Source organism: Protomyctophum bolini, assembly GCF_963924005.1.
Source record: "Protomyctophum bolini genome assembly, chromosome: 1".
Classification (NCBI taxonomy): domain Eukaryota; kingdom Metazoa; phylum Chordata; class Actinopteri; order Myctophiformes; family Myctophidae; genus Protomyctophum; species Protomyctophum bolini.
In genome coordinates, this window is record NC_137862.1 from 30,389,024 (window position 1) to 30,411,203 (window position 22,180).

The following is a 22,180-nucleotide window of genomic DNA, read 5'->3' on the forward strand; positions in this document are numbered from 1 at the left end:
AGACAGACAGACAGACAGACAGACAGACAGACAGACAGACAGACAGACAGACAGACAGACAGACAGACAGACATCAGCCCCGCATAGTCCCCACACTCTGTGACGCGGCCCTGATCACAGTCACCACATCACCATCATCCTCATCGTTGTCACACTAATCATTCCCACGTTAACCATCATCACTGTTATCTATTGTTCTATTCTATAGACCAGACTTCCCTCTCCAGAGCAACATTAGTAACTTCCTTCTGGGGGATCCCGAGGCGATCCCGGAGATATAAACCCTCCAACTCATCCTTGGTCTGCCCCGGGATCTCCTCCCAGTAGAACGCGCCTCGAGGACCTCCCTAGGGAGATGCTTGAGAGGCATCCTAACCAGATGCCTGAACCACCTAAGCTGGCTCCTTTCCACGGGGAAGAAGCAGTGGCTCTACTCGCGTGACTGAACTTCTCACCCTATCTCTAAGGGAGATGCCAGCCACCCGTCTGAGAAAACTAATTTCGGTCGATTGTATCTTTGCGACCATGAGTCATGACCCACACTTCATGACCATAGGTGAGAGTAGGAACGGAGATTACTCGGCAGATCATCATCATCATCATCATCACCATCATCATACCATTATACTCCTCTTCCTCCTCATCCTGGGTCTCTGTAGCTCCCTCTAGATGTGGTTCTGGAGTCGTTTCGGGGATCTCCAACATTCTGGAGCGGGAGTGCTGAGTGCCGTGGCTCTGGTACGGGTGCTCAGAGGTGCCATAAAGGACCAGGGACCACTCTTTGATTTTACCTGTTCCAAAAAAAAGGGTCAGAAAAGGGTTTACTGTAAACCACCACTAGTGTGTGTGTGTGTGTGTGTGTGTGTGTGTGTGTGTGTGTGTGTGTGTGTGTGTGTGTGCGCGCGCACAAATCGTTACACACTATCTCTATAGCCATGTGTTCAAGCCAGATCTGTCCGATATTTCATATTCCATCCTAATTGGCTAACATTGGCTTTCAAAGTTTGGAGGATTGGCCCGTTTTGAACAAAAAGCCTCAAATCATGAATGCAGCGTGTAATTTACGTGAAATCTTCCACAGACTACTACTAGGCTGAGGAATATATCCCACCCTTTTCACATTGGCCTGTTATAGCGCCACCAACATTTTTGCAAAACACATTTTTGGAACAAAATGCCTCAAATCATCCAATTGCCATCCAAGGCGTAAGAAGAAATGGCACCCTTTTTACATTGCCCTATTATAGCGCCACCAGGAGGCCACAACCTGACCTGCCCTGGTGGAGACCTGTGCACCGAGGGGCACTTTATCTAGTTGTTAATAGTTTTTTTCTCATTATGAATAAATAAGACTATGGGTAAAGTATGTGAGAAATGAGTCAATACCTGGTATTTTCGGTAGGCTATAATATATTAAAAGAGCTCATCTTACCCAGGACTTCATGGTTGCGTAGCTGTGAGGGCGAGTCGATCATCTCCAGGGTCCAAGTGCCCTCTGCTCGCTCCCCCCAGCAGTGAACAGTCATGAACTCCCAGTTCCTGAAGCCTTCGTTAGAGTTGTCAAACAACCTGTATACATAAACAGTATATATCAGAAAAACAACCTGTATACATAAACAGTATATATCAGAAAAACAACCTGTATACATAAACAGTATATATATCAGAAAAACAACCTGTATACATTAACAGTATATATCAGAAAAAACAACCTGTATACATAAACAGTATATAACAGAAAAAACAACCTGTATACATAAACAGTATATATCAGAAAAACAACCTGTATACATAAACAGTATATATATCAGAAAAACAACCTGTATACATAAACAGTATATATATCAGAAAAACAACCTGTATACATAAACAGTATATATATCAGAAAAACAACCTGTATACATAAACAGTATATAACAGAAAAACAACCTGTATACATAAACAGTATATAACAGAAAAACAACCAGTATACATAAACAGTATATAACAGAAAAACAACCTGTATACATAAACAGTATATATCAGAAAAACAACCTGTATACATAAACAGTATATAACAGAAAAACAATCTTTATACATAAACAGTATATAACAGAAAAACAACCTGTATACATAAACAGTATATAACAGAAAAACAACCTGAATACATAAACAGCATATAACAGAAAAACAACCTGTATACATGAACAGTGAAAAACATCCTATGTATCGTTGCTGTCGGGAGGAAACCACCTAACTCCATGTTTGAGTTTTTTTTGTTTTTCATAAATCAGTGCTATTGAACACCCTTATGTCTGTGTGTTGTTTTTCATAAATCAGTGCTATTGAACACCCTTATGTCTGTGTGGACTGGGTTAAACAGCTTGCAGTTTGATTACAGCACAACTCACAAATCCCTGGGGCTCGCTCAGGGGAGAACAACGGGTGGCGATGCCTAAACGAAGCGCAACATCTCTATACTCTTTGGCAGGCACAGCCCCGAGTTGTAAACGAGCTATGTCCCAGTCCAAATGACTCCGCGCTACACCAGCTGTGTCTTTCCCTGGGCAATCTACCATGTTTTCACTGTACAGCATGAGGAGACTGAGCCATTCTGCTTCAATGGGAGGAAATTAATCTGTAAATCTGCCTGTCAGTTTGTAAAAGGTTTAGTGTCAGATAGTGTCCATAATCCATACCGTTACCCTGCAGCTTCTATAATTCAAGGCCAAAGACGTTCCTGACAACTTGGCTATCTCTCTGGTGTGATGAAGAGAAACAATTAGTGGTTGAGTCCCGAGTGCATGTGTGTGTGTGTGTGTGTGTGTGTGTGTGTGTGTGTGCGTGCGTGCGTGCGTGCCCCTCACCTCTTGGCCAGCAACTGTGACCTGGTCCCAGACGGGGAGTAGAGGTTGATCTCCAGGTCTCCGCGCCGTGCGTGGACGACAGTGACCTTGACTACCACGTGCTCCAGGAAGGTCACTCGCTGCTCAGGGTGCTCCGAGCACCCCGAGGTCACCAGGCTGCTGTTCAGGCTCTGATCCGCTCGGATGTACCTGGAGAGGAAGCAGTCAAGGTAGGTTGTACTTTATTGTTCCATCCTGTGAACAGGTATACATAAGAATAAAAAACACAAACTCAGTTGATCTGATCATTTTCAAACATGTTTGATATTTATCTGGATCGCTATACTGTATGGAACAGCACAATCGGGGACTGAGAAAAAGACAGATGCAAGGGAGGGGGGCAATGCTGTCAGCACACTGATCACACACACACGTGCACGCACGCACACACACACACACACACACACACACACACACACACACGGACTGAATACCTATTATCGCTATAATGTTCATCGAGAATCTATCCCCTTGGCTTAAACTTTTATAGCCTATAACTTGCCTGCAAGGTTTTCCTTGGTATTTCCAACCAAAATGTGTACAGTAGCCGATGAAACAACGCTTTGCAGTTTGCATGGATGAGTTGAGAGACGTATAACGTATAGCTATAGCAGGTGCAATCAATCTAATAAACGAGTCAAACGACCAATTAAATATATGCTCTGACGATCAAAGCACAAATACATCTGGCAATAGCTCTCTCCTTCTCTATGCAACTCAGAAGTGATGCAGGTGTGTGTGTGTGTTCGGGGGGGGGGGGGGGGGGTGGTGTGTGTGTGTGTGTGTGTGTGTGTGTGTGTGGTGTGGTGTGTGTGTGTGTGTGTGTGTGTGTGTTGAGCATGACGTTAAACTGCTCCGTTGTAACTACCATCGTTAATGTAGTGGGTGCAGATTTAAGATGCATTTTCAACCTCTGTGGACACTGTGTGCTTCAACACCATCGCAAGCTTGCATACTACAAGGCACTGCTCACCCATGGAGTATACCAACAGCCGGTGCTGCTTGGTGGACCTTCCCATGAGCAGCTATTGGGAAGAGAGGCGTTCGACCTGGCCTTCTAGCGGTGTGTCCGTCCGCTGTCGGAACAACAGTGGGTGGATTTTGGGCCCATTGGATCAGCCACGCTACCGAGAACGATATGACACTGGGTGGACTGGGACATTGTTTCCTCTGGTGGTCCAGCCTGAGACATACCCGCGGACTGGTTGTTGGAGGGGTTTTCGACAACGAGGCGGGACTTCCCCTCTTCTTCTTCGTTGGTTTTTATTTTGACTCGAGCGGGGGGGTGGTCCCGATCATAGACTGCAACGGTAGCCACGCCCCTCAGAACATACTCGACTTTATGTGTCTTAACCCATTCAGGACGGGAACCTCTTTTGGTGTTTTAAGCATTATGTTACACTTTACTGCAGCTATTGAAAAATAGCAGATCTACTGTACAAGCACCGAGTGCCACGCTACGAGCTTGTAGATCTGCTATTTTGTGAAATGTGTGCAAATCTTTGAATATATATATTCTTTCACCGCAAACTGTTTATAATATTTGCTTCTGGGGGGGCTCCCTGAACAACATATTTTCATGGGGGTCAGCAGCCAATTACATTTTGTTCTAAATATATTTTTTATCCCACGATTTTGTAAAACATTTTTCACCCCTGTGTCAATCATCTAATGTTAATATTAGTTGCTCCTTTACACCAGCTGACAGGGGGGAGTTTCCCTGGTTGGACGTAGCGCGTGGAAGGAATGTTATTCCAACCAGTTCCTTTGCCAGGGGGAGGCAGTTTTTACATTTTGGGTTCACCTTACCTTAGCTTTTAAACATATTAAATTAAACTTTAGCTGTTGAAAAATAGCAGATCTGCAAGCTCTCAAGAAAAAGAATTAGACTGTGAAAATGTGTGCAAATCTTTGAATATATATTATTTCCCAGTGAACGTTTTTTAACTCAAATCTTTGCTTCTGGGTGGTACCTAGAACAACATATTTTCAGATGGGGGTCTGTGGCCAAGCAATCTTCAATCACAACAATCTTCGTTTCTACTCTCACCTATGGTCATGAAGTGTGGGTCATGACCCAAAGAATAAGGTCGCGAATACAAGCGGCCGAAATGAGGTTTCTTCGACAGGTGGCTGGCATTTCCCTTAGAGATAGGGTGAGAAGTTCAGTCACACATGAGAGACTCGGACTAGAGTCACTGCTTCTTCGCCTGGAAAGAAGCCAGCTTAGCTGGTTCGGGCATCTGGTTAGGATGCCTCTCGGACGTCTCCCTAGGGAGGTCCTTGAGGCACATCCCACTGGGAGGAGACCCCGGGGCAGGCCAAGGCGCAGTTGGAGGAAACACATCGGCTCACTGGCCTTGGAACATCTCGGGATCCCCCAGGAGGAAGTCACTAATGTCTGGAGAGGGAAGTCTGGAACACTCTGGTGGAGCTGTTGCCCCCAGCGACCCGACTACGGATAAGTGGTTGAAGATGGATGGATGGATGGTCTGTGGCCAAATACATATAATTCTTTGGGTCCTTGACATGAAACATGAAACATAGGTTTGTCATGATTTAGAAGAATGTGGTCCTCAGGTCTCACTGGCTTAATGGCGCCCACTGGGCCACGACAGAGACAGCGGGGGACGCCACAGAGTGCGCTCATAGTTTTTGGAAAGCGATTAGAGTGGGGATGGTGATTGGTTTAGTCTGATTGGGAATTTGCAGTGTGGCCAGGTCTCTATGCGAAAGATTGTAACTGGATAAAAAGGCAATAAATACAGAGCCCCATTTGGCTAGAAATAACAGTAGGGACGATGTGTTGTAAAATCATTTTAACATCGATGTGCTGTAAAATCATCTCAACATCACCACTGGTAAATTGTTCAGAGAATATAGGCTCTCTTTATTACACCCAGCGTTTTAGTCTACAGGGTAAATAAAATATTTTGTTTTCACAATCTTTAAAAGCTAATGATTCATGACTGCAGCACTGTGATTTATTTGTTGCCTCGCTTTACAATGTGGAGCGTTGGACAACCGTTTCATCAAGTAAATGTAGTGGAGTAAAAAGTACAATATTTGCCTCTTAGATCTTAGTCGAGTAGAAGTATTGGAAATCAGAAATACTCAAGTAAAGTGCAAATACCTCAAAATTGTAGTTAAGTACAGTACTTAAAGGACCACTTTACCACTTTTCAACCTATCTTCATTTAATTGGTCCTCATTAATGTTCATGACATTGGAGGGCTGTGGGCAGTTCAGAAACCCATCCACCAGTGACCTCATCGATGGGGAATCCAAGCTAATGGAAACTGCAGGCTTTCTATTCCTGAAAAGTTGCAATGTGAAAATGGAAGTAAAATATTAGTCTTAAAAAATAAATCGTATTTAAAAAAAATCTGAACAGCGCTTCTGTGTTCTGTGTTTGTTTGTCGGGACGAATCACGGAAAATAATTATCTGCCTAACGTCAGGTCACCCAACTAGGAAGAAGGAAAAAAAACATAAAATTTGCAATGTGTTCTGTGTCTGTCGTCATGGCTAACATTTCGGAGGAATTTTGGCAACCATTTGCCACTATAAAGACTCTACACGGGTGGGGGAGTGAAGTGTTGTCTTTAAGAGGCAATGAAAACAAACATCTCCACCGTTGTGTTTCTCTAAAGATGTGTGCTCGTATATATATACAACCCCAGTTTAATGATGGGTTGAATTGAAGTTTAACGTCCTCTTGGAATCACACAGAGACAGTAAAACGTACAAACATTGTATACAGTACCATTCATCTCCATTAAACACAATAAACCCAAAACGCTGCACAAAACATCATTATTTCCTCCACTCTACAACGCAGAGAATCGGTCGTGCAATATGCAGTGAATAAGACCTTTCACACTTGAATTGTATCCAGACATGAATTGCACAGGGGATGGCTTGTTTACAGGTTTGAACGTGGTATATGAATTAAATATTGAACTCACTAGCAGACGTAAGGGCCTTAGGGGACTTAAGAGCTCACACTTTAGCACTATAACTGTAATAACTATAAAAAATATATAGTTTAAAAAAAAGTACATCTATATTTATCCACCCTCTCCTCATTTCTAACCTTTTGAGTGCTCGGATCGCCACCTTGTCTTTAGTATTAAATTATCTTTATTACTTTCCACCACTGTTCTCAAGTACAGTATACAAGACTGAAATGTATTCCAATTGCATTCACATCACAGGCAGTTATGTGAGCTGGGTGTGTAACAAACGCCCACGGGGATGATAATATGACGATGCGAGGGAATTAATTTGTTATTTCAGTGAACGATGGTGATAGTGTAGTTTCGCCTCAGGTGTCTTCTATTATTAAAACGAAGGACAGACAATACAGTATGGGTTTTCTAAAAAGGTGAAGCCTTATGAAGATACAACAGCACTAAGCGTCTACCACTTGCCCTGAGCATGATCTCTTTTAATAAAGTTTGTTTTGACTGCATATTAAAAAAAATATGTAAACTTCAACCATGCATTATCTATGATAGGGATATTATGGGGTCATTTGTTAAAGAGCTGACAAACGCTGCTAAGGCTTTGCAGTAGGACAATAGTAGTGTCAATTAAAGAATGTGCATTAACTGTTGGTAATATTCATAGCAGCACCAAGGAGCAGAAAAAGGATCAGAGGTAAGTTGAGACCATTTACGCCGGTATACAGTGGTGTGCACAGATAGACACTAGGGGGTGCTAGAGCACCCCCTGCCCATTTCCCTCTGGACAAATGTGCCCTTTTGGGGGGAAAGTGTGTACACTGTACAGTATGTGGATCATGGTGACATTGATCAATTCTCGATAAAAACCTTCTAATATATTATTTAGGCCCCAAAATCTATAAATCTCACACTATTAAGGCAACCGGCCGGTTCCACGTGGTGCACAAGGTGCCCTTTTTTTGCCCCTCTAAATGTCTGTGCACGCCACGTACGGTATAATGTCACACAGATACGAAGACAGAACTCTGCACTGCGCTGGACACGCCGGCATGATTAGTGTCACTCGCTGCCGAGACACCTTTGTCTCCACCAGGCCGAAGGCATGGGGAGAGTATGTTTTGCACTCCGTCCGTCCGTCCACGTGTGTGTGTGTGTGTGTGTGTGTGTGTGTGTCACATACTGACTGTTCTTTTGGACCCGTGGCCGAGGCACTGAGTGCCCTGAGGGAGATATTTTCTAGTTTCCAATGCACTCTGTGCCAAGAAGGTCTAGCAGCGTCCCCGTCGCTAGGTAACGCTTGGTTACGTGGTCTGTCAATGAAATAACTTTAGGCAATGTTGCATCTCACCTGCCAGACATGCTCGTTATCGCACCTGGGCCGTCGGTCAGATGTGTGCGTACAGGTGTGCTGGGCTCGTTAAGTCATTACTCGTTATCTCACCTGGGCCGTCTGTCAGATGTGCGTGTACAGGTGTGCTGGGCTGGAACGCTCCTCCACTTCTTAGCCTCGACCACCATGGCCTCTGCATCAACCAGTCCAAAACCATACAGGTGGCTGACTGGAAGAAATGACCCAGAAACATTACATCACTGGAGGAAATGACCTAGAAACATTACATCACTGGAGGAAATGACCCAGAAACATTACATCACTGGAGGAAATGACCTAGAAACATTACATCACTGGAAGAAATGACCTAGAAACATTACATCACTGGAAGAAATTACCTAGAAACATTACATCACTGGAAGAAATGACCTAGAAACATTACATCACTGGAAGAAATGACCTAGAAACATTACATCACTGGAAGAAATGACCTAGAAACATTACATCACTGGAGGAAATGACCCAGAAACATTACATCACTGGAGGAAATGACCTAGAAACATTACATCACTGGAAGAAATGACCTAGAAACATTACATCACTGGAAGAAATTACCTAGAAACATTACATCACTGGAAGAAATGACCTAGAAACATTACATCACTGGAAGAAATGACCTAGAAACATTACATCACTGGAAGAAATGACCTAGAAACATTACATCACTGGAGGAAATGACCTAGAAACATTACATCACTGGAAGAAATGACCTAGAAACATTACATCACTGGAAGAAATGACCTAGAAACATTACATCACTGGAAGAAATTACCTAGAAACATTACATCACTGGAAGAAATTACCTAGAAACATCACATCACTGGAAGAAATTACCTAGAAACATTACATCACTGGAAGAAATGACCCAGAAATGACCCAGAAACATTGAAGACATACAGGTGGCTGTCTGGAAGAAATGACGGCACAGGTGGGTTTAGTACAGGCACCTAAATACGAGAAACCTCAAACCTGGCACAGATTGAGTTAAGGTCTTGGATGGTTGAGTGGTTAGCACGTTACCTCTGTGTCCAGCTGCGTTGGTCTTCCAGTCGTTGGCTTTCAGATGGACAGGTCTGGAGGTCTTCACTAGCAGGTGCTGTACATCTCTCCATGAGATCAGAGGGCTGCAGTACAGTACAAGTACATAATTTATACAGTACACGAGTAAGTACACAGTAAATATACAGTAAATACATCTCACCATGAGATCAGAGGGCTGCAGTACACAGTACATACTTTATATATCTGCAGTACAATACACAGTACATACTTGATCTATCTGCAGTACAATACACAATACATACTTGATCTATCTGCAGTACAATACACAGTACATACTTGATCTATCTGCAGTACAGTACACAGTACATACTTTATCTATCTGCAGTACAGTACACAGTACATACTTTATCTATCTGCAGTACAGTACACAGTACATACTTTATCTATCTGCAGTACAGTACACAGTACATACTTTATCTATCTGCAGTACAGTACACAGTACATACTTTATCTATCTGCAGTACAGTACACAGTACATACTTTATCTATCTGCAGTACAGTACACAGTACATACTTTATCTCTCTGCAGTACAATACACAGTACATACTTTATCTATCTGCAGTACAATACACAGTACATACTTTATCTATCTGCAGTACAATACACAGTACATACTTTATCTATCTGCAGTACAATACACAGTACATACTTTATCTATCTGCAGTACAATACACAGTACATACTTGATCTATCTGCAGTACAATACACAGTACATACTTTATCTATCTGCAGTACAATACACAGTACATACTTTATCTATCTGCAGTACAGTACACAGTACATACTTTATCTATCTGCAGTACAATACACAGTACATACTTGATCTATCTGCAGTACAATACACAGTACATACTTTATCTATCTGCAGTACAATACACAGTACATACTTTATCTATCTGCAGTACAATACACAGTACATACTTGATCTATCTGCAGTACAATACACAGTACATACTTTATCTATCTGCAGTACAATACACAGTACATACTTTATCTATCTGCAGTACAATACACAGTACATACTTTATCTATCTGCAGTACAATACACAGTACATACTTGATCTATCTGCAGTACAATACACAGTACATACTTTATCTATCTGCAGTACAATACACAGTACATACTTTATCTATCTGCAGTACAATACACAGTACATACTTTATCTATCTGCAGTACAATACACAGTACATACTTTATCTATCTGCAGTACAATACACAGTACATACTTTATCTATCTGCAGTACAATACACAGTACATACTTGATCTATCTAGGTCTACTTTCTTTTAACATGGTGATAGTGATATCATTGCTGAAGTCTATCCAACACGACCAACGTATATGGTTGGTATGAAATAATATTTTTTTTTACTGAAAATGTGCCATCCTGGGACGAATGGATACGTGCCAAACAGCCTGGTATACACTGCGTCATGATGCTGAAGCTTCAAGGAAAGGATGTTGACTTTTTACAGCAGTGGTTCCCAAACCTTTTCATGTCAAGGACCCCCAAATTGACACTAATCAGCCCGTGGACCCCCATTAGAAAAGATATGCCAGGGACCCCCATAAGAGAAGAGTTTTACGGCTCTAGCAGTGATTCTGAACCTGTTTAATTTCAAGGACCCCCAGTCAGTGGCATTTCTGGACCGCTGATCCACGGCCCAGGCCGGAAACTACTATCCTCTGAGTCTCAAGTTTGTATTCATATTGTATCTCAGGGCAAATGAAAAAGTTATTTACCCCTAGAGCACTAAACACGGGTGATTTTCAACCAGACGATTACATTTTTGCAATTTTCATAATGTTGCTCATGTCTGAGCCGGTGGGCGGGTCTTTCAGTACCTCCATGATGCTCAGTGACATCGTAGAAGGTAGGTTTGTTTCCCTGCCCACATCCCTGGTTTTTCCTACAGGCAGGTGTTCGGGTGAATTTAATCTGTGTTTAGTAAGTAAGTAAGTAAGTCAATTTTATTTATATAGCACTTCTCACAGAGAAAACTCTGTGCCGAACCCTTTCAAAAATAAAATAAAAGACATGTTGGGGGGGGTTTCAATTCTCTATCTCTCTCTCTCTCTCTCTCTCTGTGTCACAAGTCTGTTTCAAAGGAAACCAGCAACTCACCAAACGTCGTTGTGTCGTTGCCATAGCAACCGGACCAATGTTAAAAGCTGCCGTGGAGCTCAACCATTACATACACAGAGTATACGTTGGGGTCCGTAAATATACGGACCTAGCAGAAAAATTATTAATGATCCGTTTAATTGTGCCGAGCAGGGAGAAAAATGTAGCAGAGCCGAACGCCAAGATAAAATATTACATGCACATGTACAGTATATTCATTCTATAATAAATATTGGTTAAATCTAATCGTGAGTTATCCGACTGAACTGTTTTTACAAACTTTTAAGCAAGGGAGAAATGGAGAAATGTGCTACATTCACGGAAGGTGAAGTATAGTGTCTGTGAAAGCATCGCACGGCACGGCAGAGAGTACTGACTTGGCCTCCAGAGCGAGAGCGATGACCCCGGCCACGATGGGAGCAGAGACGGACGTTCCTGTGTGGCTGTCGGTGCAGCGATGTCGCAGGTCTGTGGTCACCTGAGATTAAAAAAACATTCACACATTACACCGTACATCATAATACATCATCTCATTCACACATTACACCGTACATCATAATACATCATCTCATTCACACATTACACCGTACATCATAATACATCATCTCATTCACACATTACACCGTACATCATAATACATCATCTCATTCACATTACACCGTACATCATAATACATCATCTCATTCACACATTACACCGTACATCATAATACATCATCTCATTCACATTACACCGTACATCATAATACATCATCTCATTCACACATTACACCGTACATCATAATACATCATCTCATTCACACATTACACCGTACATCATAATACATCATCTCATTCACACATTACACCGTACATCATAATACATTATCTCATTCACACATTACACCGTACATCATAATACATCATCTCATTCACACATTACACCGTACATCATAATACATCATCTCATTCACATTACACCGTACATCATAATACATCATCTCATTCACACATTACACCGTACATCATAATACATCATCTCATTCACACATTACACCGTACATCATAATACATCATCTCATTCACATTACACCGTACATCATAATACATCATCTCATTCACATTACACCGTACATCATAATACATCATCTCATTCACACATTACACCGTACATCATAATACATCATCTCATTCACACATTACACCGTACATCATAATACATCATCTCATTCACACATTACACCGTACATCATAATACATCATCTCATTCACATTACACCGTACATCATAATACATCATCTCATTCACACATTACACCGTACATCATAATACATCATCTCATTCAGGCCAATCTCAGTTTGCGTCCCCACCTTCGTCTTCAATGTCTGTGTTTACACAAACACTCAAAATTGTCCATTCATTGTCAATGGAATTTTGTGCTGGGACAAAAATTTGGTTACATACACAAATCAGGAGGGTTTATAGTTTTCAAATGCACAGATTTGTATCCCAGTGACATCACTATGGTAACCTTTTCGGCACATTTCATTGTTACGGATTAGGACTGTTCCGTTTCATTTGATGGCTGCCAATGTGGAACATTAGCCCCGCCCCCATGACAAAAACACTGACAATGTTGCATTAAAGGGTCCTAAAATAGAACGTAGTAAAAAGTGTGTTTATGCTGGAGCACATTAACGGCTGCTTGTTAAACGTTATGAGGGATGGGAGAAGGACAGCAGAGAGACACTCTGTGTGTGTGTGTGTGTGTGCGTGCGTGCGTGCGTGTGTGTGTAGAAGACCTTGCCCGATGATGTAAACGGAGATGTCGCTCCTTCACTCTCCTTCAATGGGTCTGGTTTCGACAAACATTCTTCGTCACAGTTTTAGTAGACAGTAGACTAAACCAGTGGTTCCCAAACTTTTTCATGTCAAGAACCCCCTAATTGACACTCATTAACCTGCGGACCCCCATTCTAAAATATAATAAGAAAAGCTTTTTACGGCTCTGGCAGTGATTTTCACCTATTTTCATTTCAAGTACCCCAGGTTTGACCTGAATTAGGCTACGGACCCCCATTTAATGGCATTTCTATCTCTGGGACCCCCAATTTATATTGTAAAATCAAAGTTAATTTAACTCCCTAACGGGTCCATTTGGTTCCATTTGTACACTCTCAGAGTTACAGACCCATAAGAGTCCATTTGGTTCCTAACTATCATTTAACTGGGGACCCCATGGAACTCCCTCAAGGACCCCTGGGGGTCCCCAGACCCCACTTTGGGAACCACTGGATTAAACCATCAACACTGATCCAGCTAGTACTCACTATCTTGCGGTCGTAGGACTCAGTACTCACTATCTTGAGGTCCTAGGACTCGGTACTCACTATCTTGAGGTCGTAAGACTCAGTACTCACTATCTTGAGGTCGTAAGACTCAGTACTCACTATCTTGCGGTCGTAGGACTCAGTACTCACTATCTTGAGATCGTAGGACTCAGTACTCACTATCTTGCGGTCGTAGAACTCAGTACTCACTATCTTGAGGTCGTAGGACTCAGTACTCACTATCTTGCGGCCGTAGGACTCAGTACTCACTATCTTGAGGTCGTAGAACTCAGTACTCACTATCTTGCGGCCGTAGGACTCAGTACTCACTATCTTGAGGTCGTATAACTCAGTACTCACTATCTTGAGGTCGTAGGACTCAGTACTCACTATCTTGCGGTCGTAGGACTCAGTACTCACTATCTTGCGGTCGTAGGACTCAGTACTCACTATCTTGAGGTCGTAGGACTCAGTACTCACTATCTTGCAGTCGTAGGACTCAGTACTCACTATCTTGCGGCCGTAGAACTCAGTACTCACTATCTTGAGGTCGTAGGACTCAGTACTCACTATCTTGAGGTCATAGGACTCAGAACTCACTATCTTGAGGTCATAGGACTCATACTCACTATCTTGCGGTCGTAGAACTCTCCGCTGCTGTAGGTGGTGGCGAGGGTGGAGCTGCACACCTCCAGGTACCAGGGCCGGTTGCCGTTCTCTGTGGTTGAGGAGATGGAGATGGTGTAGATGCTGTTGATGTAGCCGTCGCACGAGCAGTGGTCTCCGACACGACCGCCGTTGCCCGACGCCCACACGAAGATGGAGCCCAAGCCTTTACGTCCCTGCATGTGGAACAAGGTTTAAACAGCAAGTGGTTCCCAAACTTTCCCGGCAAGACACTAATTGACACTAATTATATAAGAGAAGATTTGTACGGTTCTAGCAGAGATTCTCAACCCGTTTAATTTCAAGGACCCCCAGTTTGACATGCATTAGTCTACAGACCCCCATTTAATGGCATTTCTATCTCTCCCCAATTTATATTGTAAAAGCTATGTTAATTGATGGGTCCATTTGGTTCCATTTGTACACTCTCAGAGTTACAGACTCATAAGGGTCCATTTGGTTCCAAACTATCATTTAGCTGGGGACCCCCTGGAACTCCCTCAAGGACCCCCTGGGGTTCCCCGGACCCCACTTTGGAAACCGCCGATATAGAGCACAATAAGAGGACAATAACATGGGGTCATCTTAGAATAGTCTCATATGAGCATCGTGGTCGAAAAATAATTGTCGGGAGCGAGGTGGGTCTATATCGTTTACGACATTCACTCCTATTTATATATTTGTCATATTTGATACAGTACCGTTTCTGGCGAAATGTTACCTCATTCAGCAGCATTAACATTAGTGCTTTCTCGACGTCTCGACACTTCATATGCATTATCAAACCGCCGGGATCATTTGTTTAATTTTGTTCTTATTTGATGCAATATAAAACAGTCTATGAAATTCATAATGGTGGAAAAAAGAGGCAACCCAGTCCCAGATAGGACGTGCAAATTATGTCAGACTTAGGTCCTCTATCACCAATGCTGTATACACAGTTAAATCTATATACCAATGCTGTATACACAGTTAAATCTATATACCAATGCTGTATACACAGTTAAATCTATATACCAATGCTGTATACACAGTTAAATCTATATACCAATGCTGTATACAGTTAAATCTATATACCAATGCTGTATACAGTTAAATCTATATACCAATGCTGTATACACAGTTAAATCTATATACCAATGCTGTATACACAGTTAAATCTATATACCAATGCTGTATACACAGTTACATCTATATACCAATGCTGTATACACCGCTAAATCCGTGATGCAAAAGTGTGACGTAAGAGTATGCAAATGTAACATTTGTAAACTGTTAAGACAGCCTCGGGTCATTATAACACATTTTGGGTGGGAAAACCCCTTTTGTTGTTTTAAGCATTATTTTATACTTTAGCCATTATAATCGTGAAAATGTGGCCCAAATGTTTTTAACTCAAATCTTTGCTTCTGGGGGAGTCCCTGAAACAACATATTTTCAGATGGGGCCCGGTGGCCAAATACAGATAATTCTAGGGGTCCTTGACATGAAAAAGGTTGAGCACCACTGACAGAAACATAGGTTTTTCAGAAAACTGTCAGGATTTAGAAGTCTTTTCATTTATTTTTTTTACAATCGTCCTCAGGTCTAACTAACCTTTTTGATGCCCATCTCGAAGGCCTGTTTGGCCAGGGGCCCGGGGCCGTCCACCGTCTTGCCGTCATCATCTGGGCCCCAGCTGGCGCTGTAGATGTCTATGTAGTCCGGTCTGATGCCCAGAGACTTGGCCTCCACGATGTCCGTCACATCTCCATCCAGCATGCGAATACCTGGATGCATCATAAATGGCAAATGGTGCATTTATATCGCGCCTTTATCCAAGGCGCTTTACAGAGATTGGGTGAATTTGTGCATTACATTCACCCATTCACTCACACCAAATGCAGAGGAAACCATGCCAAGGCACCAACCTGCACATCGGGAGCAATTAGGGGTTCATCATAACCTTTATTTAGGCCCTCATTGTCAATGTAGCAGAAACAAAATTAAATATATGCATCAGAATACAGAAAATGCTGAAAACTAGAACTATAAAAGATAGAGAATTAAAACAGTTACAATGTTGAACTAAAGTGCTGGAAATGGCACATGGTCTTGTAGCCATAAGGACTCTGTTGTTGTTACCATTCTAAGTGCCCTTATTTTATTTTATTATACTGTATTTATGTATACTGTATGTTCTTGTTTTGCTTTTTGTTTGTTTGTTTTTCATTTTAAGTAATTGTATTGTCTGATGTATTATGTATTGTTTTGTTGTATTGTCTGTTTGTTAAAAAAGAAAAACGCAATAAATATATTGTTAAAAAAAGAAAAATGCAGGAGCACCGACAGAGAATGCTGCCTTGCCCCACTTTGTGTTAGCAAAAGTACAGAGTCTTGCTCAAGGACACTTCGACACTAACTCGGGGGGAGCCCGGGTTTGAACTGGGAACCTTGTGGTTGCCATCCGGTCACTCTACCCCGAGCCACTGCCGTCCATTATTAACAACTTGTGTGATATTGATATTAGTCTGGCTTATTAGCCAGGCTAATTAACAACATATAGCCTGCAGTAATACATGTATGCATATGGTTCTCATTCTGTTTTATTTATTTTATATACATAAAACAGATATATATGGGACCAAGTTTGTGACATACTATTGTGGCTTATATCTGGTAGACTGTATCGGCCCCCTCAAACCCAACGTGCGTCCCAACCTCAGAAACCTTGGCGTCAATTTTGACCAATCAATGCATCTCGACACCCACATCAAATCAGTTACCCGGACATGCTTTTTCCACCTCAGAAACATCGCCAAGCTTAGATCAATAGTCTCATACTACTCGGAACTGGAACTCATAATCCACGCATTTGTATCATCACGCCTGGACTATTGCAACTCTCTTTTCACCTGTCTAAATAAATCCTCCATGGACCGCCTCCAACTGATCCAAAACTCTGCAGCCAGACTTCTAACCAGAACCAGCAGACGGTCTCACATCACTCCAATCCTGGCCTGAGGCCTCCCTGCACTGGCTTCCTGTGAATTTCAGGGTCCAGTTTAAGGTACTGGTGCTCACTCTTAGAGCTATGGTCAGGCCCCGGATTACCTGGCTGAACTTGTGCCACGTTATGTGCCCAGAAGGGCCCTTAGGTTACAAACATCATCATCAAATCGAACGACACTCTCATCGCTGACGAGCTTGACGTGGCCAACTACTAAAACATCTTCTTTACAAACAACAACGCTGGTTAACAAACGGCCCTCGATCCCGCTCTGGGCGATTTGGTGTAGAGCACATCAAAGCTTTCTACAAAAACCTAGGTGAATGCAAATATAGAGCTATGTAACACTGTTCCTGAACAAACACTCTATAGCAATGATTACTGTCACAATATATCTATTTAACACTGTTACTGAACAAACACTCTATAGCAATGATTACTGTCACAATATAGAGCTATTTAACACTGTTACTGAACACACACTCTATAGCAATGATTACTGTCACAATATAGAGCTATTTAACACTGTTACTGAACAAACACTCCATCAATGATTACTGTCACAATATAGAGCTATTTAACACTGTTACTGAACACACACTCTATAGCAATGATTACTGTCACAATATAGAGCTATTTAACACTGTTACTGAACACACACTCTTCAAAGATTACTGTCAGAATATAGTGATTACAAAAAAACGTTTTGTTTCAACCAAAACAAATATCACTTAGCCTGCCTTTAACCAGACATTAATTCAGAAAATAATTGCCATAAAAACTGTATAAATACTGTATGTTACAGTATCTGGGACGTAACATTCTACAGCCACAGACACACAGCTCTGCTCTATAGTTCTCATATTTGGTTTGGGATCCTCACTGTCTTTGTCCTCAAACAACCCTGAGCGATTGTTAATCACATTTTAGTGTTTATTTGCACCAAGCTCCATGAGTTAACGCACGCATGCATGCACATACACGCACGTGCGCACACGCATATACGCACGCACACGCACACATACACTCCTCTTTTCATGCCTCTCTTCGCTGTTCATTTTAGAATAATTAGGAATCCTTAAGGAGGAGAGGAAAACATTCTAAAAGGAAACGTTCTGAACCTCAAGCTAGACGTAGGCATAATAATCACTGTTTTTGAAAAAAGTATTTTCTGTCAATCACAGACAGGTCAAAACTATATACCACTGAATTCTATTGGTTACCTAGAGGTATAAAGGTACCACACATGCGTGTGTGCGTGCGTGCGTGCACGTGTGTGCTGTGCTGTGCATATGCGTGTGTCACGTGTGTTGCACGTGCATGCAATCATGCAATAGAGGCATGCTTGTCCCCTAATAAGATGTCTAGTGTAAGTGGAGCGACTGTGACTGTGCTTACGTATATTTTGGGCTGTGAGCTACACTGCAGCTTTCATCCATTTGATGTTTGAACACCTCTCTGATCAACAGACGTCTCTATTAGGGCTAATTCTGAACAGGCTCGCACATCAACGGACCTCTCTATTAAGCCATTTAGGCCTGACGTCGACATTTTAAAGAAATATTCAAAATCTGTCTTCTGAAATACTGTATCAGTAGTGCTCAATATTTCATGTCAAGGACCCCAAAAACGATATGTAATTGACCTCCCCAGAAGCAAAGATTTGAGTTAAAAATGTTCACTCTGTAATAATATAGTATATTCAAAGATTTGAGGCACATTTTCACGATTTTTCAAAAATAGCAGACCTATATGTTCATGAGCTATGAGCTTGTAGATCTGCTATTTTTCAATAGCTAAAGTATAACATAATGCTTTAACACACCAAAAGGGGTTCCCGCCAAAAATGGGTTAACCCTAATTCTGAACAGGCAGCACATCAACGGACCTCTCTATTAGGACTAATTCCCAAACAAACTCCAGTTCATATGTTGCTCCGTTCAAAATTGATTTCTTTGGGGTTCCAAAACAGAGAAAAGCAAACACATTTCACACAGTTTAGGTGACTGAGTCATGTGTGCCCAAGGCTAATTATAGAGAGAGAGACAGTGATGTAGGACGAGGATCACCTCAAACGGAGCTTGTTCCGACAGTAGAAAATAGCATTAAGCTCTAAACTTAGCCTAAAGAAAGGCTGTCTGTCTGTCTGTCTGTCTGTCTGACTGGCTGGCTGACCAACTAAGTTTTTGTTGCCCTGCAAATTGTAAATTTCACTAAACTTGTAAATTGTAAATTTCACTAAACTTGTAAATTGTACATTTCACTAAACTTGTAAATTGTACATTTCACTAAACTCACCCCACACAGCCGTCAAATTTTTTTTGTACTACCAAATCTGACCGTGGACTACGGAATCAAATGAATGCTTACATCTTACCGTAGGTCTACTCTGGAGTCCTGAACTGGCGCAAATGTTTTCAACAGTGAGAAAAGAGTGGCGCTGCATGGCTGATGACGTACGTGGCTACGTAACAACAGGTGACGTTATGAAATACTGGGGCGGATCCTTAGGGATCTGGACCATAGAGTAATAAAAGGATAGAGACCGAAGGATAGAGACCCCCCCCCCCCCCCTATTAATTTCAATAGAAGTTGCTCAGTGGCGTTTTGAAGCACCCGTAAGACTGCCGGAAGTATAATTATAACTCAATGGCTCGAGCGGGCGGAAGTATAGCCTAGCCTAGCCCCGGACTTCAAATTTGAGGTCCGGGCTTACGCACGTGACGTCATGAACATCCGTCCACCTCCATGAAAGTGCTGCAATTCCACATTTCACCAGTAGGTAGTGGCAGCTGGATATCCTTACTGGGGGCTTGATCTGGACTGGAGACCTGATTCAAGACCAAATATGAGGCCCCCATACACGTCTTGCTTGTGCATCGTTTGAAAGTGTCTGTGGCATATTTGAACTCTTTTTGATACAAATAGTTTTGTCTGTTCAATTACTCTCGACAATTATGCAACAACAACACCTATCCTCATCCAGTCGTCCCTTCACAAAAAAGTGTCTCCCCTTTACCTCGCAATGCCGCACATTTTAACAGGAAATGTAGGAAGGTGTAACTTAACAGCGTGGGAGAGAACAAGTGAGCTAGAGAGACAGGGCGAGAGAGAGAGAGGGCCTCTGAGCAAGGGTGGGGGGCCTGAGGCCCCCTAGAGGGTGGAGGCCCGTTTCAATGGAAGCTGATGAAAGGCCTCCTATAAATACGAGTCAAACAGGAGGCTGGCCCAGACTGAGTAGCGAAGTGACAAAAACAAATCACGGAACGCAGTGAATCAGACTGGAACACAGGCTACCAAGTCACAGCATTTGGCCCAACAATAATGGACTGCAGACTGTTGTAGTTCTAAAGGGTAGGACACTAAACAGCCCTCCATGTGCCAAGAGGCCATTCAGGACGGGAAACCCTTTTGGTGTTTTAAGCATTATTTTAAACTTGATCTGCTATTTGTGTGAAAAATCCTGAAAATGTGGCGTAAATCTTTTATATTCTTTCAGAGCAATCATTTTTAACTCATGTCTTAATTTGATATATACAATGATAATTTCTGGTGTCATTGACATGAAATAGTTTGAAAACCACATAGTAGAAAGAAAGAAAAAAGAAAACTGTCATTGACATTTTGTAGAATCTGGTCTTAGTCCTAAATAGGTTAAAGAAAGCATACCAAATAACAGTCACTCTGGTCACTCAAAACAGAGTGAATGTTATTCTGTACTGTCTGTCTGTACGTCTGTACGTCTGTACATCTGTACGTCTGTCCGCCTGCCTGCCCGCCCACCCGCCCGCCCGCCCGCCCGCCCGCCCGCCCGCCTGCCTGCCTGCCTGCCTGCCTGCCTGCCTGCCTGCCTGCCTGCCTGCCTGCCTGTCAGTCTGTCAGTCTGTCAGTCTGTCAGCCTGCCTGTCAGTCTGTCAGTCTGTCAGCCTGCCAGCCCGCCTAATGTGTTTCTTCACCAAAGACTCCTGCGGTGAATGTTAAAGAGAACATCCAAAGCGAAAAGGCAAGAAAAAATATAATAATTTAAGTTATTGTGATAGGAATAGTTTCTGGATGAATGTGGATATGCTGTGTCTTTGTTGAACGTCCCTGATGAGGATACAAAGCATTCAAAGAGCAGTTATTTTACTGCTCGCTGTGAGTCAGACTCCAACCAGATTAGACCATTAGGACCTGGAACACATCTGTGTCACCTCATAGCTTTTACCCAGTTTAACCCATAGAAACTCATCAATTGAAAAAGCTGTGCCGCGCTACGACCTGCTATTTTTGTGAAATAGCAAATGGGAAAATGGTGGTGCAAATCATTGAATATATATTCTTTCCCAGCTAAACATCTTTAACTCAAATCTTTGCTTCTCATGGGAAAAAATATCTGCAGCCATTTACATATCATTTTGGGGGTCCATGAACATGAAATGTTTTAGTCATGGTTTCATAGGAGACATTTAGTGGAATCTGGTCTCGGGTCTCAATGAATTAGAATGCAAACACATCAGCCTGTTAACAAGCAGCAGCAACAGCAGCATCCCTGCTAGGACTCTCAGAGGACACACAAACAACATCAACAACAACAACGCATGCCACCTGCTACTACAAAGCAAATAGAAGAAAAACAAACTGCTCCGCTACAGGACCTCAAAGCCCTTTGGTAATCAATAATCAATTGTAATTGAAAGAAGTCTCTTTTTTTATTTGGAGATGACAGCAGGACACAAGTTGTGGGCCTGAGTGAGAAAGCGATTGCGAACGAGTGTCTGGAGGGCTATAGGCAGCAGGGGAGAAAT

At 42.3% G+C, this 22,180-nt stretch overlaps 1 protein-coding gene across 1 annotated transcript in view; it reads right to left on the reverse strand.

The window, feature by feature from the left end:
• pcsk6 (proprotein convertase subtilisin/kexin type 6) overlaps window positions 1-22,180 on the reverse strand; it is a 47,511-nt gene that overhangs the window by 13,615 nt on the left and 11,716 nt on the right. Inside the window, exons 7-14 of the mRNA XM_080769805.1 lie at window positions 16,001-16,173; window positions 14,368-14,580; window positions 11,808-11,908; window positions 9,263-9,366; window positions 8,294-8,411; window positions 2,847-3,035; window positions 1,433-1,569; window positions 621-791 (exon numbers count right to left, since the gene is read on the reverse strand). Of these exons, the coding sequence (XP_080625931.1) occupies window positions 621-791; window positions 1,433-1,569; window positions 2,847-3,035; window positions 8,294-8,411; window positions 9,263-9,366; window positions 11,808-11,908; window positions 14,368-14,580; window positions 16,001-16,173 (1,206 nt within the window). The remainder of the gene's footprint in view (window positions 1-620; window positions 792-1,432; window positions 1,570-2,846; window positions 3,036-8,293; window positions 8,412-9,262; window positions 9,367-11,807; window positions 11,909-14,367; window positions 14,581-16,000; window positions 16,174-22,180) is intronic.